Genomic DNA, 20,307 nt, shown 5'->3' on the forward strand with positions numbered 1-20,307 from the left:
CGATGGGTATGGGGCCACGACACCGACTCGAGGACGACGCTGCGACAGTCGGGCGCAAATGCTACCTGGGCTCGCGGAGTATCGTCGATTCAAAAATCGTCATGTGGATGGGCGCGTCGATGTCGAGCGGGCGGCACGCGTCGATGGATGGATTTGGGCCGTGGAACTGCTGTGTCTGATGGGGATCGTTGCCGTCGGAGTGCCTGATGTTGCCAGGGGCGGTCGGTGATTGCGTCGCGATAATGGAGCTGAGGGCGGCAGGAAAGGGCGCTAATCGGCTTTGGGTGCGGTCAGAGCTCCTCCACAAACACCTCCCACCGGACCGTGCTGCATTCCAGGCTGACCTTGATCACGTGCTTCCCTCCCACGCGATGCTATAACTTGAGTTATCCACTGCTGCTACTTTGCCTGCGGGACGGGTTGCGAGCGAGATGCCTTGGGCACAGCACGCTGAACCAATTTTGGTGACTGTTAGATCGTATAGGAGTCCTCTAAATCTACCGGTATCATTGCATCAACTTATTCACCCAGGGCAGCGCATCTGCTTGGGATTCTTACATGCACAGGTCCTGGGACTAGACCATACACAACCTGGGCTCTGGTAACAGGCCTTGATTCATTTATATGTTAGTCTTCGGGCAAGAAACGCCGCCTGCCACTGGTTGTCGAATGCCCTTGCAGTAATTCTTCTATTCCGCGGTGCACCACTGTGTATGTACCTGGTGACCGCGGGTCTCCTTGAGCCGGTCTCATGCAAAGAGTCAATACTTGTAAAACGATGCCTCTAGTCCCGCATATTTGATTTCCAGCATTACCGCTTTTAATCGTCTCGGGGGCCATGGGGGTAGACTCCGGTCGAGGCAATATTCTTCCAGTTCAGACATTATATGATGGTGCTGCACCCTTAACGATTGAATTCCTCGTGTCAAAGCTACTAAAGCCAGCCTCCAAATCCTCCAAATCCACGTCGCCATAGCGCGATCAAGTATGTGTACATCATGATTGCTCCATGTGGCCATCTACTGAAGCCAAATGATGGAGTATCGTATCTGGGTCAAAATGGTCGGTGATTTCAACCATTGGGGGTATGGGGGGTATGGGGTATGTGCAAAACAGAACGAACAGGGGCCTCGAAACTCCCAAGCAAACCACAAACACATGCGTACAACTCTAGATTTTTCTTCCACAAAGCCCCTCAACCACCTTTGCCGTGCCTCTCCTCAGAATACGCCCATAACGTACGGGATGAGAGCTCTGTCGTGAGTGTTAGCACCTCTTATACCAATTGAAACCTCGGGGTCAGTGCACGTACCCGACAGCGAGAGTGGCACTGAGGCCAATGAGAGCTCGGTTTCGGACCCGCTCCTTTCTCAATTCGACTTCCGTCTTGACCTTCTTGGACTGAGGCCCGGTGAGTGCCTGGCCATCCTTGTTCTCCTCTTCCCCATCGCCAGCGGTGATCTCGTCGGCCTTGCGCTTGCCTTTCGACGACTCGCCAGATGCCGCGACTTCGGCGGCAGCAGCTTGCACCATTTGCTTGGCCTCGTCCACCATTCTCGCGGCTTCCTCGGCAGAAGGTGGCTCGTTGACAGGGAGCTCCAACTCAACGGAGGTGTGGGTCGTCTCGACACCCTGGAAGACTCTTACATCCTGGTCAACCTTGACTTGAACCTTTGAACCCTCCTCAGCGGGTGCGAACACAAGGGAGGGTTCCTTCGTGATTTCCTTGATCTGGATCTCCTCGGTTGCTGCCGATGATGCCGTGTCCTCTGTGGGCGTGCCGTTGACGGCGAGTTCTCGTCCTTCCTTGACGGAAAGCGTATCTGTTACCGCCTGCTGCGTCGCCTTAACCTTGGTGCCTCTCTTTCTCGGGGAAGCGATGGGTCGGGCCTTGGCGGGACTCGCGGAGCGTCGTCCACGTGTGCTACGGGGAATAGACGAAGGAGTGGGAGGCGCCAGACTGATCTGGGTGGCCAGCAGAGGATCAAACTTGGGAGGAGCTTGAATGGACTTCGAAGGGCTGTCAGGCGTGTTGGTGATGGAAATCTCATCCGGGTCCAGAAGCGCGCGAATCCAGGGGGTGATCTGGTATTCTTCGGCAATCTTCAAAGCTTGCTCCGGAGGAATCCAAACATTCCCCGCCGTCTCCTCGTGGCTGGTGGTTTCGAGCGACTTGATGTACTTGCGTTCTTGCTCCTCCTCCGATGCTTCGGCATAGGGGAAAGTCGCCTTGAACATGCCGGTCGCGGACACGTAGCCATCCTGACTGCGGCGCATGAGGAAGTACGAGTTCGGCGACGACTTGAAGATGCCCGAAATAATACCCTTGGGGAGAGGAGCGCGAAGGTGGGCATAGTCGAAGACGCCGAGACTCGAGGGATCGACGTCGCCGGCAGCGCCGGCCGCAACCATCTTGGCCGTCAGCTTGGTCTGGCCGAGGCGGCGACGGGAGACAAGCTCGGTATCTGGAGTTCTTGTAAGTGGACTGTCTTATAGCCATACCAGGGGGGCAATCGTCAAGTACAAGCCGGGATGTCGTTCACCATCAGAGGGTTGTGCTTCTCGGGGAGCTGTCGAGAGGCCATGGTAACGGGTTGGTTGGGGTAACAGGGGTGACCAGAATTGTCAATTGAGCACTGCGCGATGGAAGGTCGGATCAATAACGCGTCCTCGCAGATGGCCTTTGGACGATCGCAAAACGGATGCGAAAGCCGGATTACAAGGTGTTAAGGTAGATCTGGTGTGCTGTGGCAGTCGCATCAGTATGGAGTCGCGCAATTCAAGTCGAAACGCGAAAGTGCAACGAGCTTTCGTGACAGAGTCGCGAGGTAGGGATAAGCTCGATGCGCTCGGGCCAAGTAAGTGGGTAGAACTCACATTTTAAAAGCGAGTAGGGGCCAGATAGAGCTGGCCTGGGACAAAAGGGGAGGTGATGGAAGAGAAAATGGGCGAAAGAGACTGGCGAAAGAAGACTCAACCGGCGACCGATTGGAGGCAGCGATTCGGCAGGCTGGGCGCAATAAGGGTCGTCGCAGAAGGGACAGGAAAAGGATGAGAGATGGGATTGTCACAGAGGCGACAGGACATGGAGACGGCCACCTCCCCGTCGCACAGGCCCTGGGGCTTTCCTGGGCCTGGCGTCCTGGGCTGCTTCGGGGGGGGGGAAGATTTTAGGGTCCAATTTCGCATGCCAGCGGCCAATCAAATCGAGTCGCCGGTGGTGCCCTGGGGGTCCACTCTGAGTAAGGCATGCTCGAAATGGGTAAGCTGGCAAGGGCGAACCCCGAAATGGATGGTTCTTCTGGAAGGTCGAAGGTTGAGGGCTGAAAGGGCGCTAGCGGGCCATGGGCGCTGGGGACTCGAGGAGAAAGCTTGGGCATCCCCGGGCTCTCCCGTCAGGAACCGGAGACCCAACCAGTCCAGGCTCTGGCTGCATGAGTCTCTCTCCCCTCATGGATCTACCTAGGTACACAGTAAGGGTCTACTCGAGGATCGGTACAGAGTATACACAGCCCTCGCTGGGCTGGGGCGGCTACTCGTCCATGGTCATCGGGCTGCTGCTGTGCTAACGCTCACACACGACGAGTCGCGACAGCAGGCCAGCCAAGCAACCTGTAAACAAACCACCAAGCTACCTTAGATAGTCCGGATACCCAGGCAACTAAAGGAAATTGCCCAGCGAGGCCTCAATAAAGTGCAACCCGCATCCCTCAAGTGTCCACCAGCAGCAACAGTTGATGGCTTGTTTTGATCGAGTCACAGACTTACATACATACATGCACAGCACCTTCGAGGTCCGATAACTACCCCATGGCGTCGGTAGCTACTTGGATGCACCATCACCACCTATAGCTATGAAGTATACCAAGGCATTGTGGGAGGTTGCTAGCCTTGTTAGTCCCGGCCTATACTTCAGATATAATTCAACTGATCAACGTAACTACTGTGCCTGGAGTGTTGCAAACAGGACCCAAACGCCTGCCGTCCAAGTTATGCAGTTATGCTTCTCTTTCACAAACGTGTCGAAGCCCTCCTAGGGAGCAGGTTCCGACCTGGACTACCAATCGTCGAGACCCCTACACAGTAAAGCTTAAATCCGCGATCAGACATAATCGACGCAGTCAAGGGCTCCTGTCATCCACCCTTTACGGTACAAGGGTCTCGTCTCGATACGCCATCGCATTCTTCACCGGCTCAAACATGTCCCATCTGATCTGCTCAGGCCTTCTTCATGCAAATGATTCACCCGTGCCGGCCCTTGCAGTGCAGTACCACGGCCGCCGTGGCCCAGCCAGCCAGGACCTTAGCCAGACCCCCCTTTGCCCCTCTCCAGCAGGAGCAAAACCCCACCTAGCTGCCGTAAAACGGCATAGCTTGCTCTCTGACGTCCTAACTCACATCCCACTTCTGAGAGGCAATCCATCACCGCCAATTGCCCCTCTTCACGATAATCTCTCTCTTCAAAGTTGATTCCCGAGATTGGATACCACCCAGAAGCAGCTTACACCCCGGCCACCAACCGCAAAGACCACGCATCCAAGATGGCTTCCCACGAAGATGACCACTTGCCCGAGGAGACTCAGGGATACAAGCTCAACCAGCCCAAACAGAGCTTGGCCGAGTACCAGAACATGGGTGAGTGACCTTTAGCTTCTATATCTTGCCGTGTCTCTTCTCGTACGCTCCACGTCTCTATAAGTCTGGTACGCCGACTTGGCCGTTCGTCGACATCCTTGTGAACGAAATGTCGAGGACCGCCATGTCGCTATGATCCAGTGTTGCGGCCCGATTATCGTTGGGTTGTTGATACCGCCAGCGATGGACAGCTGGATTATACCATGAGCGCCCAACGAATCTGGCTTTGTTTCCGATCGCATGCGATGGATGATTTCCTGCTCAGCTCGACTGGCGTCCTTCTCATGTGGTATGATCTTTCAAGTTGAGCATGGTCCTCGGACAGAGGCACCAACGATGCTATGGGTGTCTATCCGGCCGCTACTTTCTTAGTGCCGGCGTGAAGAACGGGCCCAAAGGTGTCGACGGGACGATGTGGACGACAAGGTTCGCGATGGGTGCATTGAGGCAGCGAACCAAACGGCATGGCCACTTGGTTTGTCTGCATCGCACCGGCAACGCACCACGACAATGGGCCGTGCAATCCATCACATCTGGGGTCTTTACGGAGATGTGAAGTGAATCTTGCCCGTGAATGAACATTCTTTGCGTGCATTTCACTTCCCCAGCAATTCTACGCAAATTCGGACGGAGAAATACTGCAACTGCACAATCGATCCAGAACAACCATGGCCGCTATGACAGCGGACAGTCTCGAGACTGGCATGTTCGTATGGGCAGATGCAGATCTCCTGGCTTCGGCCTCCTCAAATTATGCTGCAGTACCGGCGCCGGCGTATGTGATCAAGACCACATACACGGCCAACGCCTACCCTCTTTCCAACAGAAGGTTCCGCCATGTCCTAACCAAGCCTCGCCAGAGACTGGGAACATCTGCCTCGATCTCACGCATCAACTTGGCTAGTGACCAGGAAGAAGTCTACGAGTGGAAGATCGAGGCTCTCGCCTCCAAGCGAGTGCCTTCGAAGGACTGGGAAATCTGGCTCACTGGCAAGAGATATGATTATCCTGGCCCGACTCGATCTCCCGGTCCTCTGCGATGGAGACATGTTTCTGTGACCGAGACCCGTACTGACGATTCTGCACCTGGACGCATTCTCTCAAATTCTTGCCACGTTAGATCGATACTCATGCCTAACACTGCTTCTCCCACAGATGCCAACGACGAGTCTCTGCAACGCTACAAGCAATCGCTAGGTCTTGGTGGTGGCAAGGACCTTTCCGACCCCAACGACACTCGCGTCTGTATCATCAAGAAGCTGTCTATGGAGTCCCCCGGACGCCCCGCAGTCGACATCGATCTCTCTGCTCCCGGAAGTGAGACCACGCTGAAGGACAAGCCTTTCAAGATAAAGGAGGGCTCCAAGTTCACCATGGTCGCCGAGTTCAAGGTTCAGCACGAGATCCTCAGTGGCCTCCAGTACGTCCAAGTCGTCAAGAGAAAGGGCATCAAGGTCAGCAAGGACTCGGAGATGCTGGTAAGTCTACGGAATAACGAGCTCTGAGTTGTCGCCGCTGACAACTCCCAAAGGGAAGCTACGCACCGAACACAGAGAAGCAGCCCATCTACTCCAAGCGCTGTAAGTGATCTCTCCAGGTTTCATTATCTCATCAATACTGACATTCCTCGCAGTCCAGGAGGAGGAGGCTCCTTCCGGTATGCTTGCCCGTGGCCACTACAACGCCATCTCCAGCTTCGTCGACGATGACAAGAAGACCCACTTGCAGTTTGAGTGGTCTTTCGACATCGCCAAGGATTGGTAGAGAAAACTCGTTCAAACGGCGTTTGAGATTGATTGGCTGAGCTGTCCAGTACGGCGTTGGTCGACTGATTTAGTCGGGCAATCACGACTGAACGGTGGGGGGTCCGCTGATACGGGATGGAGAACACTGAAACCCCAAAAATACCTAGACTTTGCGACTTTCAGTACGGCCATGCTCTCAGTTGTGGCTGACGAGGGCATGTCCCGATGTTCGCGTACAACCTATGCTTCATACACGCTCCGGCACTGTTCAGCTTAGAGCCTTCCATGCTGGAGGAAGCTACAGAAATACATACACCATTGCACTTCGCCTCAACTACGTGAACCTTGTTTATTCGTGCTTTGGACCAGAACAATGACAAAACCCTGAACAGATCGTGAGTGGTTCAACTCAGGTGGGTATAACTCGCCAACGATAGATTGTAGCCAAAGGCCCGGCACGCTTTATATTTGTAGCAATATTTTGAGGGTATTTCCTTCCTTTTTTCACCTCGTTCATTCATCCTACCCGTCTTGATCTGTCCGTATGACTCCAACTGGGCGTCTATAATGCGTCATGTGAAGACCAATCGCTTCAGTTTAATCATGCCTCGAAAATAAAGGTTTCTCATGTCTCTTCAGAGAAAATAATCTGGCAGAGCGTTACCGTCGATCTTTTCGCCGCCCTGCTGTAGATCCTTGTGTTGGTCGTTCTCCGGGGCCGCTGCGAATACATTGAAGAAACGCTCGCCCGTGTCTCCAACCTCGAGCACGCTGGCCATATTTCCGCACCTGTAGCAGTAGTTTGGCGCGCTCCAGACCGTACTTAGGTGGTCATCGTAGAGCACCTGGAAGCCCTCCTGGCATAGCTGGTGCGCGCGTAATATGTGTGACATGCCGTTCACGGCTAGGAACTTCTTGACGACCTTGGCGCCGAATGTGTAGCCCGCGCCGCGGGGCGATAAGGAGAACTCGTCCCGCTCTGGGTCCGGGTCCGACCAGACCAGATCTGCCATCGGCCCTTCGTGCGGGATCTCGCGGAACCGGTCGATGATCTTGATCTGGTCGATGGAGTGGATCGACGGAGAAAGGCCGCCGTGCACGCAGAAGATCTGATCGTTGATGACGACGCTGAGCGTCAGGAAATCAAACATATCGGTAAAATAGTGCCAGACATTGGCGTTGCCGTACTTGCGGCTACACTCGGTGTAGAAGCCGTAGCTCTGGGTGACGCCGCGGCTCTCATGGTTGCCGCGGATCAGGTGCACGCGGTCGGGGTAGCGCAGCTTGAGGCAGACGAGCAGCGAAATAGTCTCGACGCTGAACATGCCGCGGTCGACATAGTCGCCAAGGAACAGGTAGTTGGTGTCAGGGCACCAGCCGCCGATCTTGAAGATCTCGATCAGGTCGTAGAACTGGCCGTGGATGTCGCCCACCACTGTCACGGGCGCCTTAACGTGGACCACGTTGCTCTCGCGCATGAGCAGCTCCTTGGTCTTGGCGCATATTGCCTCGATGACCGACTCGGCGAGAAGCTCCTTCTTGTAGAGACGCGAGATGCATTCGTCTAAATCGACTGAAGCTGTAGAGGGGGCACATGTGGTGTCAGAATATGCAGCACCACGTTGTTGGAGACGGAGATGGAAACGGCGACGGCGACGGCGCGGGTTGGGGGGAGGGATGGACTAACCCGGAAGCCCAGGCATCTTGGGCGCGGCTCAGCCAGTTCGGGCTGGTTTCAAGGCGCTCGGTTGTGGTCGCAAGGTGGAAGTGGCTTCCTTCTGCTCCGAGCGAATGCTATGTCGTCTTTGGAGTGTGTTGTCGTTGAAAGAACCGCAAACATGATCGATGGGAACGAATCGTCGTCTCACATGGGGCCCAGCTCGAGCGGTCGAAGCTCTGGAATCGTCAGAGAACACAACATCAGAAGGTGCGCTGCTTGGCCGTGAGGCGAGTCGTCAAATCATCTCTTTACAAATCAGAGCTGAGCACGAGACGGGATAGTGAGCGATGGGTGATACGCTGCGTTGTTAGACGCACGCCATGAGGGTCTGCCGTGGGAGTGGGCGGACCTGGATGCCGTCTCAGTTTCAACGGGACCCCCGGAACATTTTCTCACCGAGTCCCGCTCCTGAAGCCTGATATCTTCGGCACGTGTGGGTTTGCCAACATCAACCCATCTTTTTCAACTTCACATACCCGATCCGCTTTGGGTCTCATTCAAGCTGCACTCAGTCTCGAAAGTCATCTTATCGGCTCTCGGGATGGCTGAACGAATCAGTTTACCAGTACACTACTTGTCCCTGATCTAGTGATCTAGGGACATGGTCAGAAGGGGTATTACCCCCCAGAACAAGGTCGTGGACAGTTCAGATTATGGCGTTATTCACCAACTTCATCTTCAGGAGTATCGGAAACATCAGCTGGAGATTTCCTTTTTTTTTCTTTCCTCGAAAGCTCAGTAGGCCGAGCCAGACCCCAACTGGTTCTGTGGATATGGCCTGCTTGCGGCTTCAGTACTGGGCTCGCATGACCCCCGGCTGGGGCAGATTGTATACGTCTCGTACTTATTTCGTCTTGCTCCACCTCTCATACCGCTGCTATTCGGGGCATATGTATACCTTGGCGGTCTATCCGACATTATAGTCAGATTTTTTTCTATCATTTCACGGGCTAGGTCTCAGATCTCTCCTCGCCGTGCTATGTCTCGGTCGCCGTGTCATGGTGATGAGCGACGCAGATGCCAAACTATGCCAACCATGATATATAGATCAACCTATGTGTTCCGGAGTTGTGTTCCGTACCATACTATTTCTTGCAAGGTGTTTGTAATCCCATGAAGTGAATCTCTCATGTCGTCTAGACATTGCCTTGACCTCCTCGGAGCTTCCCGGCGTTTAGCCGATCGCTCCAGCACGTTACCGTCCCTAGGAAGCGCGGCGGTTGCAGTCCAAGCGCTCCGACCTCGATCTCACAACGCTGCCAGATGTCACGACTCCAGCTCTTGCGACAACCAACTCACGACTCACCGTTCACTGCTATCGCAGCTGGTTCGATCTTGGGCTCGATTCATGAGACGACACGCTCTATCCTGCATGACTGCCGAAACCGTCGCGGTTCCGGGTGCGTGTGTGGTGGGGGATAGGCGTCGCGGGCGCCACTAGTTGACGGCGCCTGGGGGCCTCACATCATCAACGGACCAGCTCACGTCTTGATCTAGTACGTCTATCTGCGCCGTTTTCATTCATTTGCGCCCAATTCTTGAAGCCATAGAAGACATTCGCCAAGGCTAGGGTCTGCGCATATTCTTGATCGAGCCGCATTGCGGTGTTGCATATGGAAACCCGTATACGCTGCCTGCTCTATGCGCAGGAGCATACGCAGTAACTGCTCCATGTAGCAGTCCTTGGACTCTACCCTACTTCATTACTTCTGATATTTATCCGTGGTGGCCAGGAGAATTATCTGTGCTCTAAGAGGTCGAAAGCTCTTACTGCGCAGTGTCCAATGTCACTGGGCTTCAATCTCTTCCATGCCGCCTTATTCCAGCCCCAAATCCGTATTAACCCCCCTCCCACATTCATCAATTCACTTGCGATATTCCCTTGCCTGGAGCCATCTTCAACATATCTTCCTCAAAGCGAAAGTCCTTGTTTCCCCGGAGCAACTGCTTTCACCTTGCACCTGTATTGGACATCACTGACAAAGCGCAGAAACTTATGGCTCTTTCGGTCAACGACGAGCCCCGGTCGTTGAATATTCTTGAAAAGTATTCTCCAGGGTTTTCACGCCGTGCGTTAGACTCCATGCACACAAGCCCGGACTATTCACAGCAGCCTTTTTGTTCTCCTCCCTCGGGATTTCCCTACCCATCATGAACAGTATGGCTCCTGGACACCAGTCAGCCCATGGCGAACCACCACCTTGCTACAACTGTGGCATGAGAGGTCACATATTTACCGCCTGCCCTGAGCCAACCAGGGATGTTCCAGCGTAAGTGAATCTCAGCACAGTCCTCGTTGCTCATTTGACCTGTTTCCACTCATCTGACACTAACTTATCACAGAGGCCTAGAGGCTTCTCGAGCGCGCCAGCAAGCTGGTGGTAGCCGAGGTGATGACCATCCCAACAAGAGACATAAGGGTCCGATTGTGACGCGTTACACGCATCCAAGTCAGCAGGGCCCGCCCATGAACCCGTACCAACCGTCGCCATCAGCCCAACCATATCCGTACAGCCAACCACCGCCTCATTGGCCTCCGGCTCAGGTCCCTCCGCCCTTTCAGGGACATCATGGCGCCAGCTATCCATCTCAGCAGGGATATTCCGACATTTATGGCCCTCCTCCCCAGCCCTTCAGCGCACCACCCTATGCCCAGCCCTTCCACCAGCAGTATGGACCACCTGGAGGCCCACCCGGTGCCGCTCGTCCCCCGATGCATTTTGCATCTCCAAGTCATGCGCAGCAAGGGCCTCCACAACCGTACGGCCCTCCGTCACATTATCCTCCACAAACCGGTTATGGATACCCAGGTCCACCGCAAGGCTACCCCCCCGGGCTACCCCATGCTCCTCCGCAAGGCTACCCGCTGCCGGATTACAGGTCGTTTCCGGGACCGCCGCCGCCAAGTTTTCCGGTCAATCCACCCGCGGGCGTGTCACGAAGCCACGAGCCACATAGACAAGAACTGGATTCATCGTTCTCGGACCGCCGTAATGACCGGTGGGGCGACGAGCGACATCCACGAGGTAGAAGGCGGGATCACCATGATGATCGACGACCGACCGTTGGGCACGACCATAGTGGATATAGTCGAGGACACTCCAATGACGGTAGTTGGTCTAAACGCGGGCGGAGAGATGATCGCCGTAGAGGCGATAGGCATCATGCTCGGCGCCACGGCAATGTGGACGAAAGACATCGCTCGCAGAGCAGGCCGCGCAGCGACAGCCACCATCTAACACAGTCACACAATACTCCGTCTCAAGGTACGCCCAGTGTAACAGCCGACGGGGAGTCACAGCAGCCACCTACGCTCGAAGCCCTACAGAAAACTGATCGCTTCGTTGGACCACCGTCTGCGGTAGATAATTTGGTGGTGAAGGCTGAGGATGGAGCCAGCAACGCAAGTAGCTCTCCAGTGCACACCGAAAGTGGCAATGGCGGAACATCTCAGAGCAGTAGTAGCCATCTGCCAGATGAAGACTTCCAATGGGAACTGGAAAAGGCATTTGCTGAAGCGCCCTCGGACCACAAAGCAGATGCCATTGCTGAACCCTTACCCGGGGACTACTCGGAAGACATCTTACTCCCGCCTGCGTTTGATGCTAAATGTGTAAAATCCAAGTATGCCACATCGGCTAACCTTGACGATTTTGCGCTTAGCATCCGTGATACCAATCAATGGTCCAAATACCGCCAGCATCCTGCCTTCCTAGAGCCTTCGGAGGTATCTCTGCAGAGTCTGGATGCATACATCAAATCCATCAAGAGCCACGGGACCCGCAATGATCGACGTGGTAGGAATCAAGCCCGACAGCGGGAACACCGTGACCATATAGACCGAGATCAGCGGTCCTCCGGCAATCAGCGTAAACGGAAATGGGCGGACCAACAACATCCAATAAACAAGCCAGACCACGGTCTGACCTCTCATTCACCGTTCGCTCAAGTAGATCATTACCGCCATCCGGCAAAAGAGACATCCCCGGAACCGGGGGAAATCAGTGATTCCGCGCCACAAGCGTTCGAAGACTTCCCGCCTCACATTACTACCATTCCACCGACTGATATCGATTTTCCACGATGGGCAGATAGCCGCGAGACAATCTCTCACTATGATCTTTCGAAGCCCCGGCCTCCGAGGGAAGTGCGAGACTATCACGAACTAGATCGTTATCATCGCAGCTCGGATTCTAGAATGTTCCGTAATGGTGACGCCTACAACTCGGAACCCAGCTTACGCTTCGAGAGATCTCGAAGCCCAGGCTCTAGAGATCGATGGGCTAGGGATAGTAGTCCAGGCTACAGGCAGGACTATACAAGGCATGGCAGCCGCGGTGCTACGGCGTCCTCTGGAGAGCCCGCGCGGGATCTTATTCAAGAACGCGTTGATGCTATGTTCCAGGTGCCTTCTTCGGATTATATACAACAGAAGGTCACTGAGTTTCATGCTCGATCCAGAGACAGGTCACCATCACCGCATCCACGGCCTGCTCGGCGACCGTCAAGCAGACGGCACTCTAAGGTTTCAGGTACCGGTGATCGCCCAGAAAGTCGTCACGGACCATCAAGCCGCCGTTCTTCAATAGGTAACAACTCGCAAATCGAGTCTGTAGGGTCGCCTCTAACGCCCCTTGAGGCGGAGCTGCTTGGACTGGCAGGCGCGTCCGATGATGAATCTGGCAACAAATCACCCAAACGTCAAGAAGATACCCACCCGCCCAAATTCAAGCGCAAGCGTGCCAAGGTGGATTCGGCCTATAGGTCAGTCGCATCATTTGTCGTCCCCCAAACTTGTTTATTAGAAACTAACTCATGGAACTAGTCGACGATGGTAGTAACAACCGAAAGTATGGTCATATCCTATGGCGCTTGGTTTGTTAGTGCCTTGATATCGCACGGATAAAACCTCCAACTTTTCAGCATGGATATTGCCATAACATTCTCTGTTTTTTTTTTGTCCCTTCTCTTTTCTGTCTTCCTTTCGGAGATTCTTCATTTGCATCTGAAGGAAAAGCGTGGTTCAGAGTCTCATTTCAGAATAGCAGCAAAGGCGTTCTCAGGATCATCAGGTGCACCGTCCAGGAAATTTAGTGGCCTCCAATGTTATGTAATATATAATAGGTAGCATTACGACTGCAGAGGGGAGCATGGCTAGGCGTTGCGGCACATTGCAGAATCCGCATCATTACAATTCAAGTCGTTTGTATCACTCGTTGCAGTATAATGTGACCTCTAACGACTCCTTTGGCGGTAACACAGTGAATCATTTTACCATTAACATGCGTAGAGAGATTGAGTGACGATATCAACTTGGCTGAAGACGTTCCGATTTCCGATCAGCAAGTCTCTTTGACCATAGCTTCGCCTTGATGCTCCTTTGTTCAGTTTCGCTTTTGATACACGACGGCCCTAGCTGGGAGTCGTGAGAATGGGATTGTAATGTTCAGTCTACCTTTGGAGCAATCAACCCTTTGTATAGAGATTGAATCTGACTGCCAGACAAAGACATCCTGTGCGCCTGGTTACGAATTTTGTTTCTTTGTTTTATATAGTCTGGAACAATTATGTCGACACCAATGCCATTTTCTTCCAAAGAGGAGTTTTCATAAATATGGAAAAGTGCGCCCACTCCTGCTAGGTACAGAGGGAGGGCCACGCATTAATAACGCGTTGGTTATTTTACTATTACGACTCACCAAACCCATATCGAGATGTGTCAAGGTGTTACTCTACGATGGCAATGTTCACGTTGCCGCGGCGTCGTTCTGCTTGACAACACCAAGTACAGGCAGGCGTGTCCACAGGCGCGGGCTCGGAATGGCGTTTGTGGCCATGACCGCACGAGATGGTCTGTTCGCCGTCTTCAAGCAGGCACTGATATAAATCCGCGTGAGAGTCTGACTGATCCTAGGAAGGGGAGTGGTCTCCTCAGATGGAACGAGTTCCACTGTATCCAATGCGAGCTACACTATGAAATTTTGAGGCTGAATATCCATGCCGACAGCCCTGAGCTGGAGCTGGACGCAGGGGTGGGCGAGATGGGTGACGAATCTGACGAATACGAGCCTCTGGTCGCTTGGAGCACCGCAAATCAGAGGGAAGTCGAGCAATCGAGCGATGCCTCTACAGTCCGCAATCCCCTGAGATGGTTCCCGCTTCTACCCTCGGACGGACCCTCGGATATGAAAAGCAACTTTGTCGCCGAGATTTTCCCACAAAGCGGTGAGTTTTCCGACACTTGGCTTCGCGGAAGTGACAGCACTCAAGAACAAGTATCAGAGGAGGATGAGGAGGAGAGCAGTGACGATGATGAGGAAGGAGGCGTATCTCTGTCTGCAATCTACGACAGTGATGACGAAGACTGAAGGGTGAACGTGACCGTCTGGCAACTATCGATCACACCAATATAGAGGCTGTGCTTCGGGTTTGATCGTGCCAGTATATCCCTTTCTCTCCGAGGTAGGTATGTCTAGGGTTGTGGGCCGTTTTGTTGGCCTGACTATGCTCCAAGTTCTGTACTATATTTGGAAAATAAATGATATGAATCTGCGCAAGTGCACCAATGCTTAGCCCACGTGGAACAGATTGCCACTTCCCACCCGCAGGCAAATTCTCACACTAATATTCGCAGTGAATACTGCTCTTTCTAATGACCATTCGTTTACATTGCCTGACCTCGGTTCCGAAAGCGATGATATTGGTTCATGATGAACGCGGGGATTTGGACAATTACCTGCACCCTTCTGAAGAAATGCCGCCCACCCTCTAGGCCCAGCCATCAGGCTGTTTTGCGTGTCTGTTGATCACGTTCACTTAGGCTAGGTCTCAACTGTGAAGCAAGGTTGCACGAAAAGCAGAACATGTTTCATCAGTACTCCGCATTTGTCCAGCGCAGAAACACGCCCGTTAGCGTAGAAATGCTTGAGAGTCGCCATCGGCATTTAGCCGAGAAGTTACTTATACGGACTGACTGGAACACCCCGGTATATGGCTCCACATTCCCCTCCACAAGACGTCCCTTAATATCAAGAACCCCAAATCGCCGGAGGCCCTCTTTAATTAATCCATTGACTCCAATTTCTCCGAAATAAGAATCGGTACATACGTTACCGTGTTTAATATGCAGATTGGTCAATTATCCGTGGAGAGTCAACGGTCGGACACAAGGATACCACAACGGGGACAGGCCGATGGCCACTAGCTTTTCCGTAGCGTCATACCGGACGAAGTATAGGGTCGTCGACCAAATAAAGAAAAGCTTATCTAGCTTGGGGTTTCCTCGAATTTGGAACAAAGCTTGACTCGACCTGTCTAGACGTATTCGCTTGCCCGATACAACAGATACCTTGACAAGATGCAGTTCCTGACAAGATTTGCGGTCTTGGCCGGCCTTGCCACCATTGGCAGCTCGCAGTCCTTGACCAAGGTCAACGATTTCAATGCCGGCCCCACGAAGCTCGGGATGTATGTTGTCGTGCCCAAAACCCTCACGACGCCAGCGCCGATGATCGTGGCAGTACATCATTGTCAAGGATCGGCCCAGGGTTACTCTACCGAATCTAAATATATGTCATTGGCGAGCTCGCACAATTTTATCGTCATCTTCCCCAACTCGAAATCTGGCGGTGGCTGCTTCGACGTTGCCTCGACTGCTAGTATGTCTTCCCACGCACCCCCTTCTGGCCTTTTGTCATAGTGCATGGTGCGAAGATCATCCCCTGGGTTTCTTACTGATTATGATCCGACAGCTTTGACCCATAATGGTGGCGGCGATAGTCAGACTATTGTGAATATGGTCAAGTATGCAGCAGAGAAGTACGGTGGAGACTTGAATAGGACATTTGTTACAGGGACCAGCTCGGGTGCCATGATGACAAACGTTCTCGTCGGAGCCTATCCCGATGTATTCAAGGCTGGATCGGCCTATTCTGGAGTACCAGACGGATGCTTTTACGTAGCGGGCTCGACTGCCACTCAGGACCCGCCAGGTTGGAGCAACTCTTGTGCCAATGGACAGACTACGAAGACTGCACAGCAATGGGGCGACCTCACGCGATCCTACTACCCGAACTACACTGGCCCCCGGCCCAGGATGCAGATGTAAGTGTCATCCTCCCTAACCAGACTTGGATGCTCGATCTAACGAAATATAATATAGCTGGCACGGAACTGCTGATAACACGCTCCACTATCCGAACTGTAAGATCAAAATTGCCGGAAACGAATGGGAAATGCTAATCATTATTTAGACCAAGAGGCGATGAAGCAATGGTCCAATGTCTTGGGCTTGACGACATCGAAGCAAACAGCAAACACACCTCAAAGTGGCTACACGCAGACTATTTACGGGGATGGAACAACGACAACAGCGCAGCTAGTAGGCTACAGCGCCCAAGGTGTCGGCCATTCCGTGCCAATCCACGAGACAATGGATCTCGCGTTCTTCGGAATCGCGTAGTGATCAAGTCTGTTGTGCAGCACCTCGGTAAATGAGGCTAGCATCAGGTGCACCTTGCTCGCGTGTTCTTGTCCATAAACAATCATGATGTGTGTAGATAATCCTAAATGTACATGAAGTTGAAAGTCTTGCAATTTGCTACCATCGACGTGAATTATTCGTCCTTGTAAGTGAAGGCTATTTGTTGAGACTACTCACTGTTCTGCAATGGGTCCAGCCTCCCAATATAAATCGAGGCTTTGTCGTATATGGGGCTTAACCGTCTACCGTAGTATTATAGCTTTATATTTTTTCGTTGTGAGGTATTGCGGTCTGATTAATCTTGTCGCACAAGAGAAAGAGTGATGGACATGGAGCATCAGGCGCTGAGCCGCTCGACTTCAATATCCTAGGCTTGTTCAATAGGGTACCGCTTTTTGCATCTCTCGGTTCTCTCATTTACTTTAATTAATCCAATGGCTCCAAATCGTGTTCTGTTTAAAGGCGTCCTCGCGGTTTTGGACTAGGCATCCAAGAGTCTCTGTGATCATGTTGCTGTCGGAACTGGGGACACAAGGACGGCAGTTTGGCTTTCAAGGGTCTGCGGTCTTGATGATGGTACGTTTTGACTGGGTCAGCATTGTCGCGTTTCCAAGATATGAGGTGTTTTGGCCGTTCCTGCTCGACTGATGTTGTCCCTGTCTCTAGTAGCAATGTGGTGGTGAAAGGGTAATGGTCCAGTTCCACGATCAGTATAATCCTCCAAGTAACCCGGCAGCTAGAGCTCCCTCAGAAGTCCTTAGAAACTGAAGGCTGGGCCGCAAGTCTAGGAGTCAGCATGAGCGTGTAAATAGGATGGTTTATCAGAAACTCGACAGCGTCAAAAGGTCATCATATAGTTAGCTATTTCTTATCCTTTTACTTAATTTGATTTCTTACAGCAGTATCAGCTGCTTCCTGCGATTGAAAGCAACTCTTAAGCCTTTTGGCTATATATATATGGTGGAGATCTTTGAGACCATGTTCAAGTGGCCTTCAAGTTCACATCTGCGCACCTTGAATGATGGCCAGGACAATTTTCGCAACCTGATTCATGATATCTTTATAATGAAAATATGTGCAAAGACAGAGTCAGCTATACTACGCTGTCGAAAAGCTTTGAAAGAACAAATTAATACAAAGACTTGAATCAATCCACTCACGCGCTTTCTCAGATCACAATCTTCAAAGAGGCTACTGGCTCCTTTGTCAATGCCATGGTACTCTGTTGTGCAGGGCGATGGAAGGTCTAACACGAATACGGCGTACTGCTTAGGTACTGGGCAGAACTAGAGTAGCCATGGTAAGGTCAGCACCCGAGCCTAAATTCCATATTGACTTCTCGTACTTTCTTTCCCTCTTTCTGTCTGTCGCGGCCGCTTATGCCGTAGACCGCTAAAATAAAAATGACAAAGATGCACACAAATCTGCAGCTCGCTAAGATGCAATGGGGCGATCTTTACACATTGGCCAATAAGACAGCCTACAGAGATCCAATGAGGGTCTCCATGACTGGTTCATGTCCACAGCCAAGACCAACTTGATACTTTGCAACCGCGCAATCACAGTGGACTGGGGCGTAAAATGGGGAAGAGTGGCCCGCCTCGCGTCAGGCTTTGCGAGGAGCACAGCACATACAAATTTACCTGATCGGCGCTGCAGTATAAAATGACAGCGGCACATAGGATGGGACATGGTATTTTATTCTTTTACTTCGACTCCTATAACCTCAAAGACCGGGATACGATTAACGCTAAACTTCTAACAGGCGATGGCTACAGAGACTCTGTCGCTCGCTGGCAAAGTAGCAATCGTGACAGGCTCTGGGCGCGAAACTGGTCTCGGTGCAGGTATCGCAAATGCTCTTGCTCGTAACGGTGCCTCTATAGTCATTAATTATGTAAGCGACACAACGCGCAATGGCGCTGAAACGCTGGCGAAGAGATTGAGTACGGACTATGGCATCGGAGCTGTTGCGATCCAAGAGAACATCGAATCACAGGATGGCGCCAACAATCTCATTGAGAAGACCCTTAGACTACTCAAGACGGCCCATATTGATATTCTAGGTTAGTCTACTCGTTATCTGCAAATACCAAGACATGTGACTCATCTACTGCAGTCAACAATGCCGGGTGCAACCTGCCAGGTTCAACTCTAGATACGCCATTGGAAAACATACAGAAGCAATTCTCTGTGAACGTGTTTGCGGCAATATACGTCGTGCGAGCTACAGTGCCTCACATGCCACGGGGCGGGCGCATCATCAACATAGGCAGCATCTCGTCCAAGCTGGGTCTCAAGAGCCTGCCTTTCTATAATGCAGCAAAATCAGCACAAGATTCACTCACGCACACATGGGCAGCGGAGGTGAGTTGCATTTTTGATTGGATTCAAGTGCTATTTGCCGCAACTAATATCTTTGTTTGCAGTTTGGGCGTAGCCATGGTATCACCGTCAATACAGTGGCCCCGGGGCCCGTCGATACTGACGAGCAGAGGAAATTTGCCCGTGACAATCCAGAGGGATACAAAGCAATCCAGGATCTAGTAGACATGACGAAGGCGGCGGATCGTGTCGGGGCGCTCGAAGACATTGCGGATGCGGTACTGTTGTTGGCGCAGGAGAAAAGCCGGTGGATCACTGGCCAGTATATTGACGTTAGTGGTGGCACCACAGGGAAAAGCTAAATGCCTATCACGAATGCACGCCATGTAGCATACTAAGTACCTGAGGTATCAGGCAAATCTCAAAATAGTCACTTTACGGAGGATGTGCTGTTCAGTTTAGGGAACGACATTGGATGTATGTAGCCGCGGTCGCCAACCTAGCGTAATATCTACGTCATACGGGGTCATTCTTTTACCGCACGTGGAACAGACCCTGACCAACTTGCAGTAGTAATATGCGCAAACACAATACAGAAGAGGGTTTCAATCCATCTCTCAATCTATGTGAGGATTATGCCTACAGACCAGAGCTGGACGCAAAGTCCTCCCTACCAACCTGCTGATGGCGGCGACTCTTTTGACAAGAAGCATGAAGGCCGTTGTCAGTGTGGGCGTGTAAAGTACTGGCTAAGTCGCGACAAACCTCTTGTTGCAAAATTCTGCCATTGCCGTGGATGTCAAGTGCTGCATGGTAGGTGCATAATAATCCTACAGAGAGTATAACGAAAACCGAACGCTGACGTCTTCAGGCGCTCCATTTCAGTGGGCTGCTATCTTCCACAAGGAAGACATGATGTTCGAGAATGGCACGAAAGACCTAGTCTTCTACAACTCAGCGGACAACACCTTAGAACATGACTTGCCTTGTAAAGTGAGCTGCGCACATTGCCGGACCCCGATCATGGATGAAGGCAGGCGGATGGTGCTGCTGTTTCCGACGCTCATCAAATTCAACAATCAGCCACAAAGAGACGCCTTTTACCCACAGTGAGTCGTGCAATGATCGGACACTGACAGCTTTCCCTAATATCTTATCTCGCAGTTGCCATATATTCTACTCACAGAGGGTAGTGGACATACCTGACGGGACGCCAAAATGGGACGGCCTAGATGGACTTGAGAATGGTATGCTGCTTGATGACATGCCATAGCAGAGCCACACCGAAGTCGCGCGTTACATTCAAATTCGACAGGAAAAAGAAATCGTGTCGTACGGTCGACTTCTACACTACACTGCCGAGGAGCTCGACGGACGTCTAATTGCGACCCATGATCTTG

The 20,307-nt window shown here is 52.4% G+C and overlaps 6 protein-coding genes across 6 annotated transcripts; 4 read left to right on the plus strand and 2 right to left on the minus strand.

The window, feature by feature from the left end:
• Nucleotides 1-1,220: 1,220 nt before the first annotated feature.
• JN550_000973 (uncharacterized protein) lies at nucleotides 1,221-2,585 on the minus strand (the record flags this gene model as incomplete). The annotated part of the gene is made up of 3 exons (XM_049321834.1): nucleotides 1,221-1,254; nucleotides 1,313-2,465; nucleotides 2,525-2,585. The coding sequence occupies 3 exons, from the start codon at nucleotides 2,583-2,585 to the stop codon at nucleotides 1,221-1,223; spliced, it is 1,248 nt and encodes a 415-aa protein (XP_049176879.1).
• Nucleotides 2,586-7,015: 4,430 nt separating this feature from the next.
• On the minus strand, nucleotides 7,016-8,083 carry JN550_000974 (uncharacterized protein; the record flags this gene model as incomplete). The annotated part of the gene is made up of 2 exons (XM_049321856.1): nucleotides 7,016-7,959; nucleotides 8,068-8,083. 2 exons carry the CDS (start codon nucleotides 8,081-8,083, stop codon nucleotides 7,016-7,018), a joined length of 960 nt encoding a protein of 319 aa, XP_049176880.1.
• A 2,168-nt stretch (nucleotides 8,084-10,251) lies between these two features.
• JN550_000975 (uncharacterized protein) lies at nucleotides 10,252-12,938 on the plus strand (the record flags this gene model as incomplete). Its single annotated transcript, XM_049321867.1, has 3 exons — nucleotides 10,252-10,370; nucleotides 10,444-12,864; nucleotides 12,926-12,938. 3 exons carry the CDS (start codon nucleotides 10,252-10,254, stop codon nucleotides 12,936-12,938), a joined length of 2,553 nt encoding a protein of 850 aa, XP_049176881.1.
• Nucleotides 12,939-13,814: 876 nt separating this feature from the next.
• On the plus strand, nucleotides 13,815-14,468 carry JN550_000976 (uncharacterized protein; the record flags this gene model as incomplete). The annotated part of the gene is made up of 1 exon (XM_049321878.1): nucleotides 13,815-14,468. The coding sequence occupies one exon, from the start codon at nucleotides 13,815-13,817 to the stop codon at nucleotides 14,466-14,468; it is 654 nt and encodes a 217-aa protein (XP_049176882.1).
• A 989-nt stretch (nucleotides 14,469-15,457) lies between these two features.
• JN550_000977 (uncharacterized protein) lies at nucleotides 15,458-16,561 on the plus strand (the record flags this gene model as incomplete). Its single annotated transcript, XM_049321889.1, has 4 exons — nucleotides 15,458-15,758; nucleotides 15,852-16,203; nucleotides 16,262-16,302; nucleotides 16,353-16,561. 4 exons carry the CDS (start codon nucleotides 15,458-15,460, stop codon nucleotides 16,559-16,561), a joined length of 903 nt encoding a protein of 300 aa, XP_049176883.1.
• A 1,711-nt stretch (nucleotides 16,562-18,272) lies between these two features.
• On the plus strand, nucleotides 18,273-20,180 carry JN550_000978 (uncharacterized protein; the record flags this gene model as incomplete). The annotated part of the gene is made up of 7 exons (XM_049321899.1): nucleotides 18,273-18,275; nucleotides 18,348-18,648; nucleotides 18,702-18,949; nucleotides 19,012-19,239; nucleotides 19,504-19,630; nucleotides 19,779-20,016; nucleotides 20,072-20,180. The coding sequence occupies 7 exons, from the start codon at nucleotides 18,273-18,275 to the stop codon at nucleotides 20,178-20,180; spliced, it is 1,254 nt and encodes a 417-aa protein (XP_049176884.1).
• Nucleotides 20,181-20,307: the final 127 nt, after the last annotated feature.

The sequence above is a fragment of the Neoarthrinium moseri genome (assembly GCF_022829205.1).
Source record: "Neoarthrinium moseri strain CBS 164.80 chromosome Unknown scaffold2_Wmoseri_CBS_16480, whole genome shotgun sequence".
NCBI lineage: Eukaryota > Fungi > Ascomycota > Sordariomycetes > Amphisphaeriales > Apiosporaceae > Neoarthrinium > Neoarthrinium moseri.